Source organism: Psittacula echo (genome assembly GCF_963264785.1).
Source record: "Psittacula echo genome assembly, chromosome: 1".
NCBI lineage: Eukaryota > Metazoa > Chordata > Aves > Psittaciformes > Psittacidae > Psittacula > Psittacula echo.
The window spans coordinates 126,377,482-126,393,023 of NC_137735.1; the positions used below are offsets into that span (position 1 = coordinate 126,377,482).

Sequence of the window (15,542 nt, forward strand, 5' to 3'; positions counted from 1 at the left end):
AATTCTGTGCACTATCTTCCCCCAATTCTGCGAATTCAGGACCTTAACTAGCAAAGACAAGCAGCTCCTACTCAAGGAATTCAGCTGCAGAAAACAGGTTCTTTTTGCAGTGCCCTGCCCGGCTAAGTGAAACCAGCAACTGAGCTTCAGCAGGGAGTGTCAGGAGTCAGCACATACACATGCTGGCACCTTGGAAGTTCACTTTTGGTAGTCTACCCTTCCTAAACTCTTTTTCCTCATAGATCCAGCAATTCCTAAACCTGTTACCTTTCACAGCTTGGAGAAAAAGTCCATTTTGGTTTCTTATGCTTTTGTATGAGAAGATTCTGTGCTGACGGGACCAGAAGAGAACATATATAGACAAAACATACCAGCAAATAAAGCATGTAAAACAAGCTTTTCTTGACATCTTTCTCATCTTTTTCACTACACCACCAATGTTACAAGATTTCATTACTTACCCTCAAGTATAATCTTTGGACCAAACCTAACATGTCCACGATATCCTCATTCTGTTGCCTTCTAGGCACAGTAATGATAGTGAAAAACAAAATTTGCTCTCAAAGTTGGCTTCTGCAATGGAACTGATTTTTGATTACTCTGGATTTTTCTATTTTGGTAAGCAAATAATTGCAAAAAAAAAAAAAAAAAACAAAACCCTCCAAAAAAAACCCCACACATTTTCTATTCACTTAACATTCACCATTTATTTTAAGAACTCAAAAGGAATTTTAAAAAACTTACCATGAGAGCATACAAAAAAAAAAAAAAAAGACTTTTTTTTAGAAAGAAGATGACTACAATCTCCTCTTCAACAGGAGAAACAAACCTTTTCATAATAGATTCCTGTAATAATAAAGCTGTCAATATTTAATACTTTTAAAACCCCTCTATTTGTATCTAAAAAACCTGTTGTCTTGAGGTAGCTGAAATTAGTATTTTGACAGCATTTAGAAAGGGTCAGTTTGCTCTCAGGAATAAGAATGTTCCCAAGTATATAAAAATACAACAGGGCAGGGATTTGTTTTCACTTACAAGGTAACAGTTAAATATCTTCCAAAGCAACTAGGCGTGGTTGCTGTTCAAATGAGATATAGATTTAATCACCTTGGTCTGATCCATTTTGCAATCTTTTATTTTGCCCTTTAGAATACAGATTGCCTAGTAATTCAATTCTGATTATCCCTGGTTTAATTGCTTTGTAATTTGTAGACTCTTCTACAGTTTGATTACACAGTTCACTGTGATAACAAGACCACTCGATTTTCAGATTTACTTGTCAATAGCTACTTTCACAAAGAGGATGGACCTAGGAACATGACAGAAATATAGTCAGTGATCTGAAGATCAAATTTAGGCAGCTGTCTTATTCTCCACTGCCTGCACATTTGCAGTCATACCTTTGCTTGTTATCAATGTAGTTGTATACGCTTGCAGATCTCCACAGTGACTGCCAGGCATGTTTAGATGATAGAGCATATAAAAATTAATGTAAAAATAAATATTCAAATGTTTACCAGAACCTCTTTCCCAGCCTGTACACACAACATCTGTATGTATTCTACCAACTGCAACTTAGAAGCAAATATCTCCTTCATCTTATTAGTTAATGTCTTTAAAAGTGAGAGATGCAATTCAGACTCAACAGTTAGAAAAATCTTAAGAAAAGCCTCTTTCTAGTTCTGGAATAATAAACTGAGAAGCTTGAAAAAAGTTTGTTGTCCGGTTTAAGGCATCTCTTATCATCTTTAAGCTATTAAAGTAGAAAAGGATAAAGATCTTAAAAGCTGTATAGGCACTTAAGAGATGCAAATAGCAAACACAGACTTACTAAGAAGGGACCAGGCACTGAGTAGATAATATGGAGGTAATTGTCCCCCATCTGATTGCCTGATGTCATACTAGTTACACCATGATCTGTCTTCCCTTCCACACATAACAACAGCTAGCTCTGCAACTGTATCCGAAAGTGTGTAACCGACAGATTCCCATGAATAAAGGATAACTTGGTAACCAAGGAAAAATTGAATGTGTAACAGAACTTGAAAAGTATTTCCACTTTGACAGAATGAAAGATTCAGATACTGGGAAAAAAAAAAAAAACCAACCAAAAAAACCAAAAAACCAAAAACACATTAATTTCTCTTTTTTTTTTTTTTCCTATATTTTACACTTAAAGTTTAAGACTTAATGAGGGTATGAAGGATCTGCACTGTACAGAAGCACTGCAGCTGAAATCATTAGCCTGAAGATGCATACATTTGCTAGTCTGCATTTATTTATGTCTCCAGAAAACATAATGCATATAATAAATCCAGTCATTTTACCAGAGAACTTTACCTAGAACTAGCAAAGCTTGTAGTTATACTGAGGTCTTCTACATGTGGCAGTTTAAGAACTGTCATAAATACAAGTTTTTAAGATCCAAGTAAAGTCAACGATTCTGCTACTGAACTAAATTGATAGTTAAGACAGATGTTCATCATTTTTAACAGAACTGGGGAACAGAGCTTCACTGACACAGATGTGCATCAATCCGAATGGGGCTCACTTGCCTCTGAGCAGCCCCCTCAGGATGAGATAATGGTGTATAGCAAACCTTTTCAGAAGACAGAGAAAGACATTTTACATTCGCTCCTTGACAGCTCTGACTAGTGGAATGGTTCCCAGGATATCTGTGAGCTGACTGCTTTTCTAAGAAGCAGCCTTAGGCCTTTTCTACTTTCTTTGTGAGCTGTGCTGTCCTAAGTAACCTCCGAAGGAAAATATTTTAAAGTGGCAAAATGTACCTCTACCCACCCCTGCCAGGACTGGATTTTAAAAGCCACATAAGTTCCACTCCAATATCCCTTACTGAATTTTTCTTAATTAGTAACTTTTCAAGTCAAATGCATCATGTGCTTTGTAAAATACTGAAAAAGTAGCATGAGGTACAGAACTGGTGTTAAAAATCAACCTTTTATTAATTTTAATATCACTCAACCTTACGTATTACTTAAATGGTGACACTCCAAACGTGTTTCTCTAGAGCACTAAGTGTTATTTATTTCTTTAGAGAAAACTGCAGCTCTATTTCATGTCATGATTGAAGACTTTATTCCATGGTCTAACGTGTATTTTCATTTGCCTACTTTGAATTTTTATCCATCAATATTGTGTCTTATGTTAACATGTTAATACTCAGTATATTATTTCAATGTAATTTGTTCTGCAAGTGTTTTACAACAATTTTTAAATTAGTTTATGATCTCACGCCAGCAGTAAACCTAACCATCATCTTGCCTACCAGAACATTTAATTATGCAATTTTACGAAATTTGGCAGTGAGAGACAACCCTTTCAACAAGATTATTACCAATATGACAGAAATTAAAGAAATAATATGCAAAGGAAATAAACCTCTTGATTTTACTTGAGCTGCATTATCTATCCTTTGGATGATGATGTAAAAGGAAAGATGGTTATCTGAATGTTGTTGGAGTTTCTTCCTCCACATTTAAAAATCTGTTCATTGAGATTAATCTCTGTGAGCAGTTATTTCTTTACACTTGCCCCGACACATGGCAAAATATTTAAAAACTGTCCTGTTTAACTAGAAGTGAAAACCATACATATATGACATCATTAACATACTCAAGAATTACATGCTCTGAAGCAGCACTGTAGAATCAGAATTACTACGCAACTTCAAAGCCTCTTTCTCATACTGTAACTACTGAGAAATTCCACATCATATTTCATCTTTGTCAATAATGGTGCCATAGTGCATAAAGAAAAAGATTGAGCTCCCTTTGTTCTGTGTCATTCTTCCCACCTGGTGCAGCCCAGAGCTGTTTCTTTCAGGTCTTGAACCATGCCTTCCCAAAGTGCATGCAAGGTCACCGCAGTAGCAACAGGCCTGCTCTAACTGCATCCAAGTGGACTGACTCAGGCGTTTACCTGTCACACTGTTTGAAGACCTCAGTTTGCCTAATAATCCAGGAGCTGCTCCACAAGTGAAGCAGTGTACAAATACACCAGCTTTTTAGACCCATCTCCTAAAGAATCACACTGGCTACTAGTGATCCAAGGAATTTCATTATGAATGGACTTGGACAGCACAAGTCACATTAATGTCTAAACCTACTAATGAATGTTAAGATTACCAAATGTTTTAATTGCTGGAATTGTTTCTGATAAACACCATTTTAAAGACAGAGACCAAACAGAAGGCTTATTTAATGTCTTTGTTTCACTCTGTTACAGCTACACATATATTTAATTTACCTTTAATGCTAGTAGTGGTATTAGTGACTGAAAGAATATAGACATAATGCCTTGCTGCTAAGGTATATTTTGTTTTCTTTTATGTCTTTCTGTTATTATTTTCCTGTAGCTAGCACATCCATCTGTTTACCAAATTCATATTGCTACATGATGATACACAAAGTGCTTATTTTCATTTGGTCTAATCTTGATCAGTACATATTTATTGAACAACCACCTTAATGCTGTCTTATAAAAGTTGTGAACACTTTAATGGAAACTTTCCAGCCTGAGATAATCAAAACCACTCATGAATGTCATTCAAAATTCATTATTATAATTGTGTACTTAAGTAATTATTCATTCACCAAATGTAAAAAACAACTCTGTTTGTGTGCTCATTGAACACATGGTGATATTTGGATAAAGAGTAATTTGCTTTAGATTAGACTCACCATGACCCAACAGAAACTTCTACAATAAAACCGTGACATAGCAGGAGCTCAATCCATATCGTTAAAAGGAGTTTCAGTTCCAGTTTCATTGGGAAACAAATTGGTTCATAATTAGTCTTCACAAGCCTTTATCAGAAGAGATTAAACTAGCAGCATGTTGACAGCATGCAGCATTTCCCTATACACTTCACACACAGACATATAACACTAAATAATACCATCCAGTGAATATTACAATTTCCTCGTGAAATCTGATGCGCTTGCAGCACTGCTCTATGGTCAGACAGGCAGGAACACAAAGCTACATGACTGCAAGATGCTGTATCCATGACTGATGATAAATGTAGAAAGCAGACCACATCTGGCTTCAGGTTTACAGGATTCTTCACAGATTGACCGGAGACAGCCATTGAATTTAGAACAGCTGAGGCACCAATATGTACAGAAATGACATTTTGATAACTCTATTTGGTGTGACAATTCTTTCCGTCTATGATAAATGCAATGAACATATTCACAGCGCTATGCAAGCATTCTGAAAAAAATCTGTTGCTCTTTTCATTGAGTGCTATCAACAACAAGAAGAAGACTGGAAAAGGAAAGAAAATCCCTCCTTCCTCAAACTGCTGGGAAGTCTGTACAGTTGACAATATCTCCCTGATATACACAACATAACACAACTCTCCTGCCAGAATCTACATCCAGACTCAAGACAGTAATGATCACTTGGCTGTATGACTATAAAAAATAATTTGACTTCTATTTATTTCGGAAAGACAGACACAATGCACAGAAGTAACAGGAACTTTTCTGTCAAGCACTGGCACATGAAAACTGAAGTGAATGCTTCATTTTAGTTATATAAATTAATTCTTTTCCAAAAGCTTCAAATTTTTCTAACTGAATTTATTTTAGCAGCACCGATTCCATATGATTAAGTTAGTTGCATTAGCATAAACAGAGCAAAAGCTACCTGAACTCTTATCTTGGCATAAGTCTATTAAATAGAATGAAACACATGGAATGACATGCAGAGATTAATCTGGCACTGGGTCTTTTTTTTTGCATTCCCTATAATGATTTATTTTAAATATTCCATCCAAATAACCCTTGAAATACTTCTGCTACAATAGCCTTCCACATATATCAGTTTCTACACAATGTTTTTATTTCAGATGAAAGATTTTTGCTTACTGAATACTGATAAGGCATTTGTTTTATTCTAAAACCATGTATTTCTAGATTTCAAGAATGTGTTCAACTATGTTCTGTACTGTCTCTGGCCTTTGGGCAGATAGGGTGTTCCAAGACGCTTGTCCTGCCCTTTCTTTTCACATCTTCTATCTTGGCCAGAAAGAAGTAAAGTTCTGGCACTCAGCACTTCACATTACTCTACATATGTACAGGCAACAGGTAAGAGGCAATGTGAAGCCTCCTTATGCTGAGGAACTTTTAGCCTTCCCAGATGCTATTCTCAGACCATGAGCTTTCACATTGTCCCTTTTCAGTGCTAGGCCTAAATAATCCCACATGAGCCCCTTATTCTGCTACCAATTACTCTTCCAGAGTGCACCACACTCAATTTTTAAGAACACCCAACAGCAGTACTGCAAACCCTTACTCTTCACCCCACCACAACTGTATACTGAGGTGTTATCTCTGCTAGAGCCCGTTCGTCACAAATGTTTCTGGTAATAACTATGCCATGGTAACTGTACCCTACAAAGGCTTATTGCAGACACATGGCACAAATGTAAACTGCAATTTGCATTACTGCCACTTCTCCCGAGGGTTTACAGTTGCTGGAGCTGCCTGATGAGAGCCCCATTTCACTACTCTATAGCATTGATTCAGATGGATTCCCAAGCTACCTGCCATCTCTCTCTTCACAATGCACTTTTTGCTCCTTTGTTAATCCTCCTGTAATTTTATGTGCCTGTTGCAGGTTAGAGTCAATATAGTGAGGCTTTATGGAGGGACAGCAGAACTGGAATTTACTCCCTGAGACCCTTGTCAGGTCACAAGGTTGAACCTGCACTTCTTTTGGCCCTCTTCCAAATCCTTGCCTTTGCACAACTTCAGAATGATTGCAGGCAATACTTCCATACTGCATGAAGCATATGGATCCTCTATTTCCTTGTCAGTAGGTCAAATATTGCTTTCAGATGTCTGCATAGACTTCACTTCTTCCTGTAAGAATCTTATGTATCAGAGAGTTCAGCCCTCATAGGCAGCCATGAGCAAAACTGAAAGGCAGACATACAGCCTCATGAAGAGAGAAAATCCTCCAGGATTTCACCTTATTTTACCATGCCATAATCATAATTATAACCTCATTAAGTGTTTTTAATCTACAGATCTTCTGCATTTATCAGCCACTACCAAATTAGTCAAACTCAGATGTAGGTAGTTGCTCCAGCCATCACACAGAGTAAGACTACAAAAACGTTGCATGATTTGCTTTAATTTGTGAACGACTTCATTACTGTATCCAGGAGCAGAACTCACTACCTGAATGCCAGCTATAGCTATCTGATCATACTTTCTACTCGCAGAAGCAGTTCCTGCCCTTTCCTCATGCTTCCGAAACAGCAATTTCTGTGAACCAGGGTGTTTAAGAAACTTTGGTTTCTATGCCTTCAAAAGGATGAATCTCATTTCTGGACACTGGACAATTTGATCTGGCCCCAACACAAACATACTGCAACCTCATCATTTGCAAGACCACAGGAGAAAGATTTAATTTCTGAGGCAACCTCCATGCCAAACTGATCAAGGATCAAGCCCAAAGGCAAGTTACTCATCAAGGTGGTTCAGATCATGTTAACTTTCAGTGATGGGTGAGAAAGAGCTTTGTCTTGTCTTACTTGCTTCCTTTGCCAGCTATGACCTACTTCTCCCCTCAGGGTACACAGAGACTCATTTACAAAACTCAATGAATGCCAAATCAGTGCAGTTACACTTCCCTTAATGCTGACATCATCTCACATCTGTTCTCTCATTCACTTAGATTAGCATTTATATTATCACAGGATCCAGAAGACATGGTATAAGTGGCATTGTAAGATGCCTACCACTGCAGAAACTGGGAAAGTTTTATTTCTGTGTAATACCAGAGCTGTAACTATTCCATCCTTGAACAGAGAAGACTGAAATGTTTGATAAAGGAACTAAGAGGGGGGAAAAAAAAAAAAAAAAAAAAACGAAAAAGAAGAGAAGTAGTAGTCCTGAACCCCAGCTTTACTTTTCTACCTCCTAACTCCCCTTCATAAATATCAGCATCAAATTATTATACACTTTTCATGGAAAAAGTTGCATGAAACAAGCACAAAAAAAAATCATAAGACTTAGAAGGTTAAGTTTAGACACAATCATTATACAAATTAAGTCACAATCCAGCAAATACTTCAGCATTACTTAGGTACTTAATGCTTAAGTTGGGTAACATCAGTAAGCATGGGTACTTTTAATAAGAAAGCAAGCATTTCTTCAAATGTCTGCAAAAGGATGGACAGATTTTTTGTGGTGGAAGCCATAGTTGTTTGTACTGCTCTAACTTGATGCTTGTTTTTCATTTGCTCAAACCCTACCTACACACACACATATCACACAAAATACTGTATCCCCTGTACAAAATGACAATACTTCTATGCTATAATGCAAAAAGTTGTAGCAATTTTTTATCAAAACATGTCCTTAAAATCACTTCATTGCAATTACATAACCCTGTTGAAAGACAGCGCATTCCTGATTAAAGTAAAGATCCATTTTATGTACGATTTTGGAAAATTTTGTAAGAAAGGCTTAAAAAGCAATTTGATATGCATAATGCTTTAGGCTGCGTAATTAGACAGTGCAGCAGAGCACCTTAGTGGAACTATTCCACACAATGAGTTGATGTTTTGGGAAGGGGGTAATTGTTTTTGAACTGTTCGAGGCATTGATCCGATAAACATTTGTGCATGTGATTACAGTAGAACTATTCCTGACACTAAAGTTAAGTATCTGGATAAGTATTTGCACGACTGGAGCCAAATCATACAATTGGGCCCAAACTAAGAGCCCATTTGTTACCAATAAAATCTTATTTTGGCGTGGTTGATTATTGTAATTGTCATTGTTGGATAACGTTGCACTTCAGAATAATTATTTTTTGCAGCAGTGTCAAGCCATGTACAGCTTGTCCTTTCTAAGATGGACCTAAGCGCTACATCCACCACACCAAAAGCCCAAAGCTCATAGCTAAAAGTTAGTAAAACATAGCAAAATATGAAAACTGGAAGGTGATACAGAATGTATCTGTACTCAGACTATGTGTCTAAGCAAAGGCCTTATTAAGCTGGGGACACACTCTATCAACTCCTGGGGATCTGTGCTGCTATTCCATTTCATTTCCACTTGGAGTTCCAGGTATTGCTGGTGCCTAACATAATACTAACTGGCTTGTGCTCTCTCAGTTTGAGTGATTGCATCTCTCCAAGCAGCAGTTTACGGGTCTTTTTCATCTAAATGGCAAAGACATTTCAGGGCAGTCTTTCTATTTGGGTGCTGCTGCTTTAATATTCATTCCAAGGTCTCCAATTGAAAAATTCCAGGCTGTTGTCTATAGGTTTTTAGAAAAAAAACGCATGCTTCTTGGGACTAAAATCAGGGGTACCTCGAGTTACTGTCATGTATAGTTGAAGCTTTTCACTGTCTTAGCTTTATGCATTTTTCATTTAAACCTCAATTCCAAGAGAGACAAGAAGGTAGCACTACTTCAACAAGTAACAACAACATTGTTTCATGTCCTACACCTCCTCAACAACATTTATTTCTTTTATAATTCTCCAGGCATTAAATTTCTCACATCTCAACAGTAAAACTGTACAGAAGTTTCCCAGGTCTTCTCAGCAAACAGTACAGAGCATGTAGCATAAGGATTTGCCACATGACTTGCTAAATCTCTGAGGAGTAAGCATGCTTTGATCACATCTCATTCTTTTTAAAGGGTATTTTCTTCTAACTGAAGTCTGACACTGTTTTGGTATGTTGAAAACGCCACATCATGTTCTGCCCTTAGTCAGTTTACTTGGAGCCAAAGGAGCCACACCTTATTTACCATGATTTTTACTGAGAGAAGAATCAGATCTGCTGGACAGTTCAAGGATGTCAGAGTATTAAACTGTATTAATTGAGACCATTTAAATAACCAACAGAGAATTAAGAAAGCAATGCATGCAGATGAAATATTACTTTGGCCAACAACCAGAATAAAAGAAAGCAATCTGGACGGCTGCAGAACTGGTAGCAATTTTAAGCATTTGAAAGACAAATGACATTGGAGAAAAGACCGGGTTAACAAGGGAGCACTTGAGGAAAGTCTAATCTCTGCTGGCATGCTGACGGGGAAGGTCAGCCCAGTGCACGCATTCTCAGCTGGAGTCAGGCTCCCTCTGCCCAGCCAATTGTCCTATGCACTTCAGATACCAAACCAAATTGAAGGTGCCTTCACCCTGCCAGCTCCTTATACTCTACCAGCTTCTCGATTCCCCCTGTCAGTTTATGCTGCTTTCTACAGAGCAAATGCTACAATGGAAAGACCTAGCGTGAGAGTGCAGTTTTTCCCCCCTTGTGAGCAGCACAAGGCTCTTTAGGAAGCAGTGTAAAGAGTTATTTTTAGCACTGTATTCTCAAGAGGGAAGAGTGATATTCTCCCTTAAATACTTTTTAAGTCCAAATTTTTCACAAAGTCACTCTGAATTGACACGTTATGTTTTGAAATTTAAAGCAAATCCCTTGAAAACTGGCAAACATGAACTTTACATAGCTTGTTACTTCTTCAGTTTTTATGTACCTCTAATTTACCTGTGCGTACATTTTACCTTCATGTACCCACTACTGCCATGAGTAGAGAGGGAATGTTCTATTTTCAAATGGGATATTTAACACTGAATTCTAAATCCAGAACCTGGATTCACCTTCATCCTCAGCTGGGACAAGACTCAGATTTTAACCGAAACCACATGGCAATCATTTACTTCACCCAGAAAGGCACAAAAATGGTTTATAAAGTTTGTAGCTATGTAAAGAAGTACTTTCTAGGAAAGGCAGACATTTTGCTAACTACCAAACACCTAAATCTTGTCAAGGGATCTGGAAGTTGTAAGAGACTTTATAAAGCTGACTTCTCCGTAGGAAGTCACCTTGCTGCTTGATCTCTTTGAAAAACTATAGTCATTCCCAAAGTATCTTAGATGAAGATTCAGACAAGATTTACGTTTGCAACAATATCAGAATGACTAACATACTGCAAATCTACCCCAAAGCATTGGTCTTGATGCTTTTTGAGTATTCCTAACACAGAAAAAACTATCTTATTTCAGAAGTGTAGTCAATTTCTGGGAATGTACTTCTTCACCACCACAAAGTAAATAATTTTTTTCTTCCAAATTGTATATTGCTTTTTCTGTTTAGTAGTCTTAAACACTTTCAGACACCCAATAGAGCTTTGACTGTGCTATACAGGAATATTTATCATCAGACACAATATTATGGCAATGAATGAAGCATAAGGCCAAAATTTATTTGAAGACCAATATGCTAGGAACAGGATAATTTGCACTGATTTCTTCTTCATAGGTTTTCTGTAATACTATCATAACTCTGAAATACAATTTTTCTTAATAAATTCTGTCTAATAATAATTAAAATTATATGAATCAGATTTTCCCTGTTTCATCCGTATTTACAATGTACTCAAAATTAAACTTTTAAAATGCACATAGCGCATATCCCAAAATAACTCATTAAACTATAATGTAAAAGACAACATACCATATGCTGTAATATTTACACATGCCTATGTCAATCTAAGCTGGTAAAGTTGTGAAAACATTCTGCTTAATATTCCCCTTAAAATACTACGTTTATCTACTACGTTTATCACTGAGAGTTTCTGAACACAAAGAATAGAGCATCTGCCCTGGAATTTATAATAAATTTACTTTTCTGTGCTATCCAGGCATATAACATCTCAGAATCTTTAAGAGCTACCTTCTATAGTGTCATCACATGAGATACAAAACCAGATTTTTTTTGTGCTCATCATACTAGATATTCTTGAAAAGGAGTTGCCAGATTTTACACTGTTCTTTAATGAGTAATTATTTAGGAGAAGTAGGGTGAGCCTGTAGTTAAGGAATGGTGTTTGGATAAGGCATTCTGTCTTTAATTACTGGCTTTGTCATAAACTTTACCTCTAACTCTGAGCAAGCCCTTCTTTACCTCAGTTTTCCACATCACAGTAAATGGTATTTCACTCACAGGCTTGCTTTGAGAATTAATGAGGGTCCCATGTGCAAAAGACCTGTAGATCTTGACTTCTTCTTCTCACTGTGCACTGATAGGAAAGTGACATGTTCTTAATTTGAAATAGAGACTCAGTGCTGCCCTTCATCAGCACATGGAATTCTCATTTATGTCAACATGAATTGCATTAAATATGTTGAGTACATTATTTAGCCTAAAAGTAAAAGAAGAAAAAGGAATGGAAAGAAACTCCTGGATTCTCCTTGTCTGCTCTTAAAAAGTCTGACAGTTCATGGCAGCAGACATACAATCATAAATAAAAAGATTTTTGATGAGAGGCATGACTTGCTCCCTGGGAATATAAATGAGAATGGAGAAATGTGTAGTAGGTCCATCTGTAGACTACATTTAGCTCTGCTGCAAGAGCACCATCATAAAAACCATGCAAAATTCAGTCACCATAATATATCATGCTCTGCACACATTTGTCCCAACATAAAACAAACCTTGATGGCCTCGGCATTTCAATTTTTCACACAATCTCCAGTGCACGCCAAGGAAACATTTACTTTTTTTTTTTTCTATGTGAGTACCCAGATTCAATAAAAATGACAGAAATTTAGAATAAAAATCTTTAAAAGCCCAAATGTAACATAAGGTAATACTACAGACCACTTTTGCACATGTATCTACTGTGTAAGAGTGGAATCAACTAAAGAAGATGGTTTTTTCACTAGAAAGAGAGTTAATGTGAGTACACAGTATTAATCTCCTCCTTTGATCTGAAGTAAAAACTGTTCCAGTGCAAAACGACATTTCTGTTTTTCTGGAGAAAAAAAAAAACAACAAGCAACAAAACAAACCCAAACCCAAAAACAAATAAAAAATAAAAATAAAATAATAATAATAATAATAAAAAAAAACAACACAACAAAACAAAAAAAAACCCAAGTAGTTTCTGGTGGGCCACTACCAATCTCGGGGAGGCAAACATCTCTATAAGAAGCAGGCATGTTTTAAGGTTTGCCATTGCTTAGCCATCTACAGACAATGAGACTTGACAGTTCTTCACCGAAGGCAGGCAGGAGCTAGAACTCTGCATAATTAGGCAATAATTAATCAATCCAAGGATAACAGCCTAGTAAATCTGGAAAAGGGTAAGTGTAACTGACTATGTGTATGAACTAGTATTTTATACTGTTAATACTGCCTATATGCAGCCTTGGTCATTTACAAGTCTGCCTGTCCCCATGGTGTTTTTTTACTTCAGGGCGTATGCTACTGAACAGCACAGAATTCTTGACCATAGAAAGACATTCCCCTCCTGAAGGACAAGAGGATTTAAAAAACAAAAGTGAGGACCAGATCACAATCCTACTGAGAAGTAGCTTCCTGGAGGTATGTATCTTTCCAACAGCAGAAGACCACAGCAGTGGTATTTTGCCATTATCATGCATATTTATGTTCTCTTTTCTTCATAAAACAGTCAAACAGTGGGTTCTCTAATGTTTTTCTTTCCAGTTTTAGCATTTCTCCAAGCAACCAAGAATTTAGGGCATCTAATTCTTGACACAGGATATGCACAACTTAAGTGCACCCTTATACCTTCACTATCTATCTTTCTGCATATGACTTTCTAAAGCACCAGAACACATTGTGTCTTGCGTATACCCCAAATCCTGACCTGCTGCTTTGAAACCACTGGCAGACTTTGTATGTGTCTTAGAAATTTTGTCTTCATTACATTTTGCTCTACTGTAACTAGTCATTCAGTAATGCTGACTCCTGCCTTTTAACATTACTAATAGCTTTGATTTTGAAATGTTTACAGTAAAATAAGCCAAAACTGGTCTACCAAGGTAAATTTCAGGACAGTATTTACACGCATAATATTTAGAAAAGTATTTTAGTTGCACATCTTCTTTCTAAACCAATGCTATTTTCACTAAACTAAGCTTTCTAACACTTACTTAGTACTTAGATGTTTTTGGTTGCACTTAATTTCTACCTTGTTGTCATGTTTGTACTTGTCATAGAAGGAGTGTTTCTAGTTTAGTTTCATCTGCTTTCTCAGATGCAACATATGTTTTAGGTCCTTTAGAGTACAGCATTAAGAGAGAAGTGAGTTCAGAATTATCAGTTTAGTACCCTTGACACACAATATTGTGAAAGCATCTTTACAGTAACCATAGTAGCAAGCATGGCAACAGCACGTCAAAATACACGGGTGGACAAACACATTCAGAAACAGACATAGTGTATGCTGGACACAGAGGATTAGCATCAGACCAACAAGCTATAGGACGTGCAACCACAATGAAGTGCATGAAATTAGTAAGGAGAGCACTAGAGTAACACTTTCAGCGGACCAGCACTTCTAACACACAAAACCAAGAGGGGCTAAACGAGGGCCCTTCTGCCAGAAAGAATAAAATAAACAAAAAGTTTCCCCGGAGTGTGGGGCAGTGCTTTTATTAATCCAAAGCTCCTCCATTCTCACTGTCCCTATCCCTACACGCTGTAATTCGGCACACCCGAGATGCAGAGGAGTTTCTTTCCAAGCACCGCAGCCGGACCAGCAGGTATGTCCCCCCCCCCGGCACAGTGCGGCGGCTACTTGGAAGCAGAGGGAGAGCTCCGGCAGGGTTGGGAGCTGCGGCCCGGCTTCGGGCACAGGCACCTGCCCGCACCGGCCTCCGACCGCTGCCCGCCTCCCGGGAGCCCGCTTTATTTATTGCCTTTCCTCAACCCGAGGGGAGATCTGTTAAAGATTAAATCAGCAGCAACCGCAGTTCAAAGCCCTGTCCCGGGAAGCAAAGGTGAAGATAACGTCCCTGCAGATAGAATCGAGTTTCTGCTGTTGCAATCGCTTTTAATTACCCTCTAAACGGCACATCATACAGCGATCCTCCAGGCACCGGACCGGGCACCGAGATAGCGAGATACCTACAAACCCGCCCGCTGATTAAAAACCGATTAGAAACTTATTTGAAGTCGGGTGTTTTCGGGCAGCGGCTCGGCAGTCCATCGACCCCGCGCGCCTCCTGTCACCGCCGGGGGCCGGTCCGGGCCCTCCCGCGGGGTCCCCCCGCCGCTGCCAGTACCCCCTCCCCGGCCCGCCGGCGCTGGCTGCCCACACTTACAGGTAGGAGGTGAAGACGCTGAGGTTGGCGGGCACGGCCGTGAGCCCCAGGTCGGAGCAGTCGGCACGGACGAGCATGCCCTCCTGCTCGCAGCGGCACGGCACCGGGCAGCCCCGCGGGCGCTGCCCGCTGCCCCGAGCCCCCCGCCGCAGCCCAGGCAGGCAGAAGAGGAGCAGCAAGAGGAGAAGGGCAGCGCGGGACGTCGCCATGGAGCCCGGGAGGTACCTAGAGCTGCGGGTCGGTCGCTCTCATGCCCCGCGATGCGGCGGGGGCGAAAGGCGGGCGCCCGCGTAGGTTCGCGGAGGAGCTGCTGCTGCTGCTGCTGCTGCTGCGGCCGCCGCCGCGCCGCTGTCTGTGGTAGCATCTCAGCTTACACGCTGCTTTAAAGCCCTCGAGCCGGCACCGCGCG

The 15,542-nt window shown here is 38.9% G+C and overlaps 1 protein-coding gene across 1 annotated transcript in view; it reads right to left on the reverse strand.

Moving 5' to 3' along the window:
• Positions 1-15,342, reverse strand: part of LGR5 (leucine rich repeat containing G protein-coupled receptor 5) — a gene marked incomplete at both ends in the record, with an annotated part of 93,532 nt that extends 78,190 nt beyond the window's left edge. The window contains one exon of the mRNA XM_080623019.1: positions 15,134-15,342. Coding sequence (XP_080479145.1) covers positions 15,134-15,342 — 209 coding nt within the window. The remainder of the gene's footprint in view (positions 1-15,133) is intronic.
• Between the last annotated feature and the right edge of the window lie 200 nt (positions 15,343-15,542).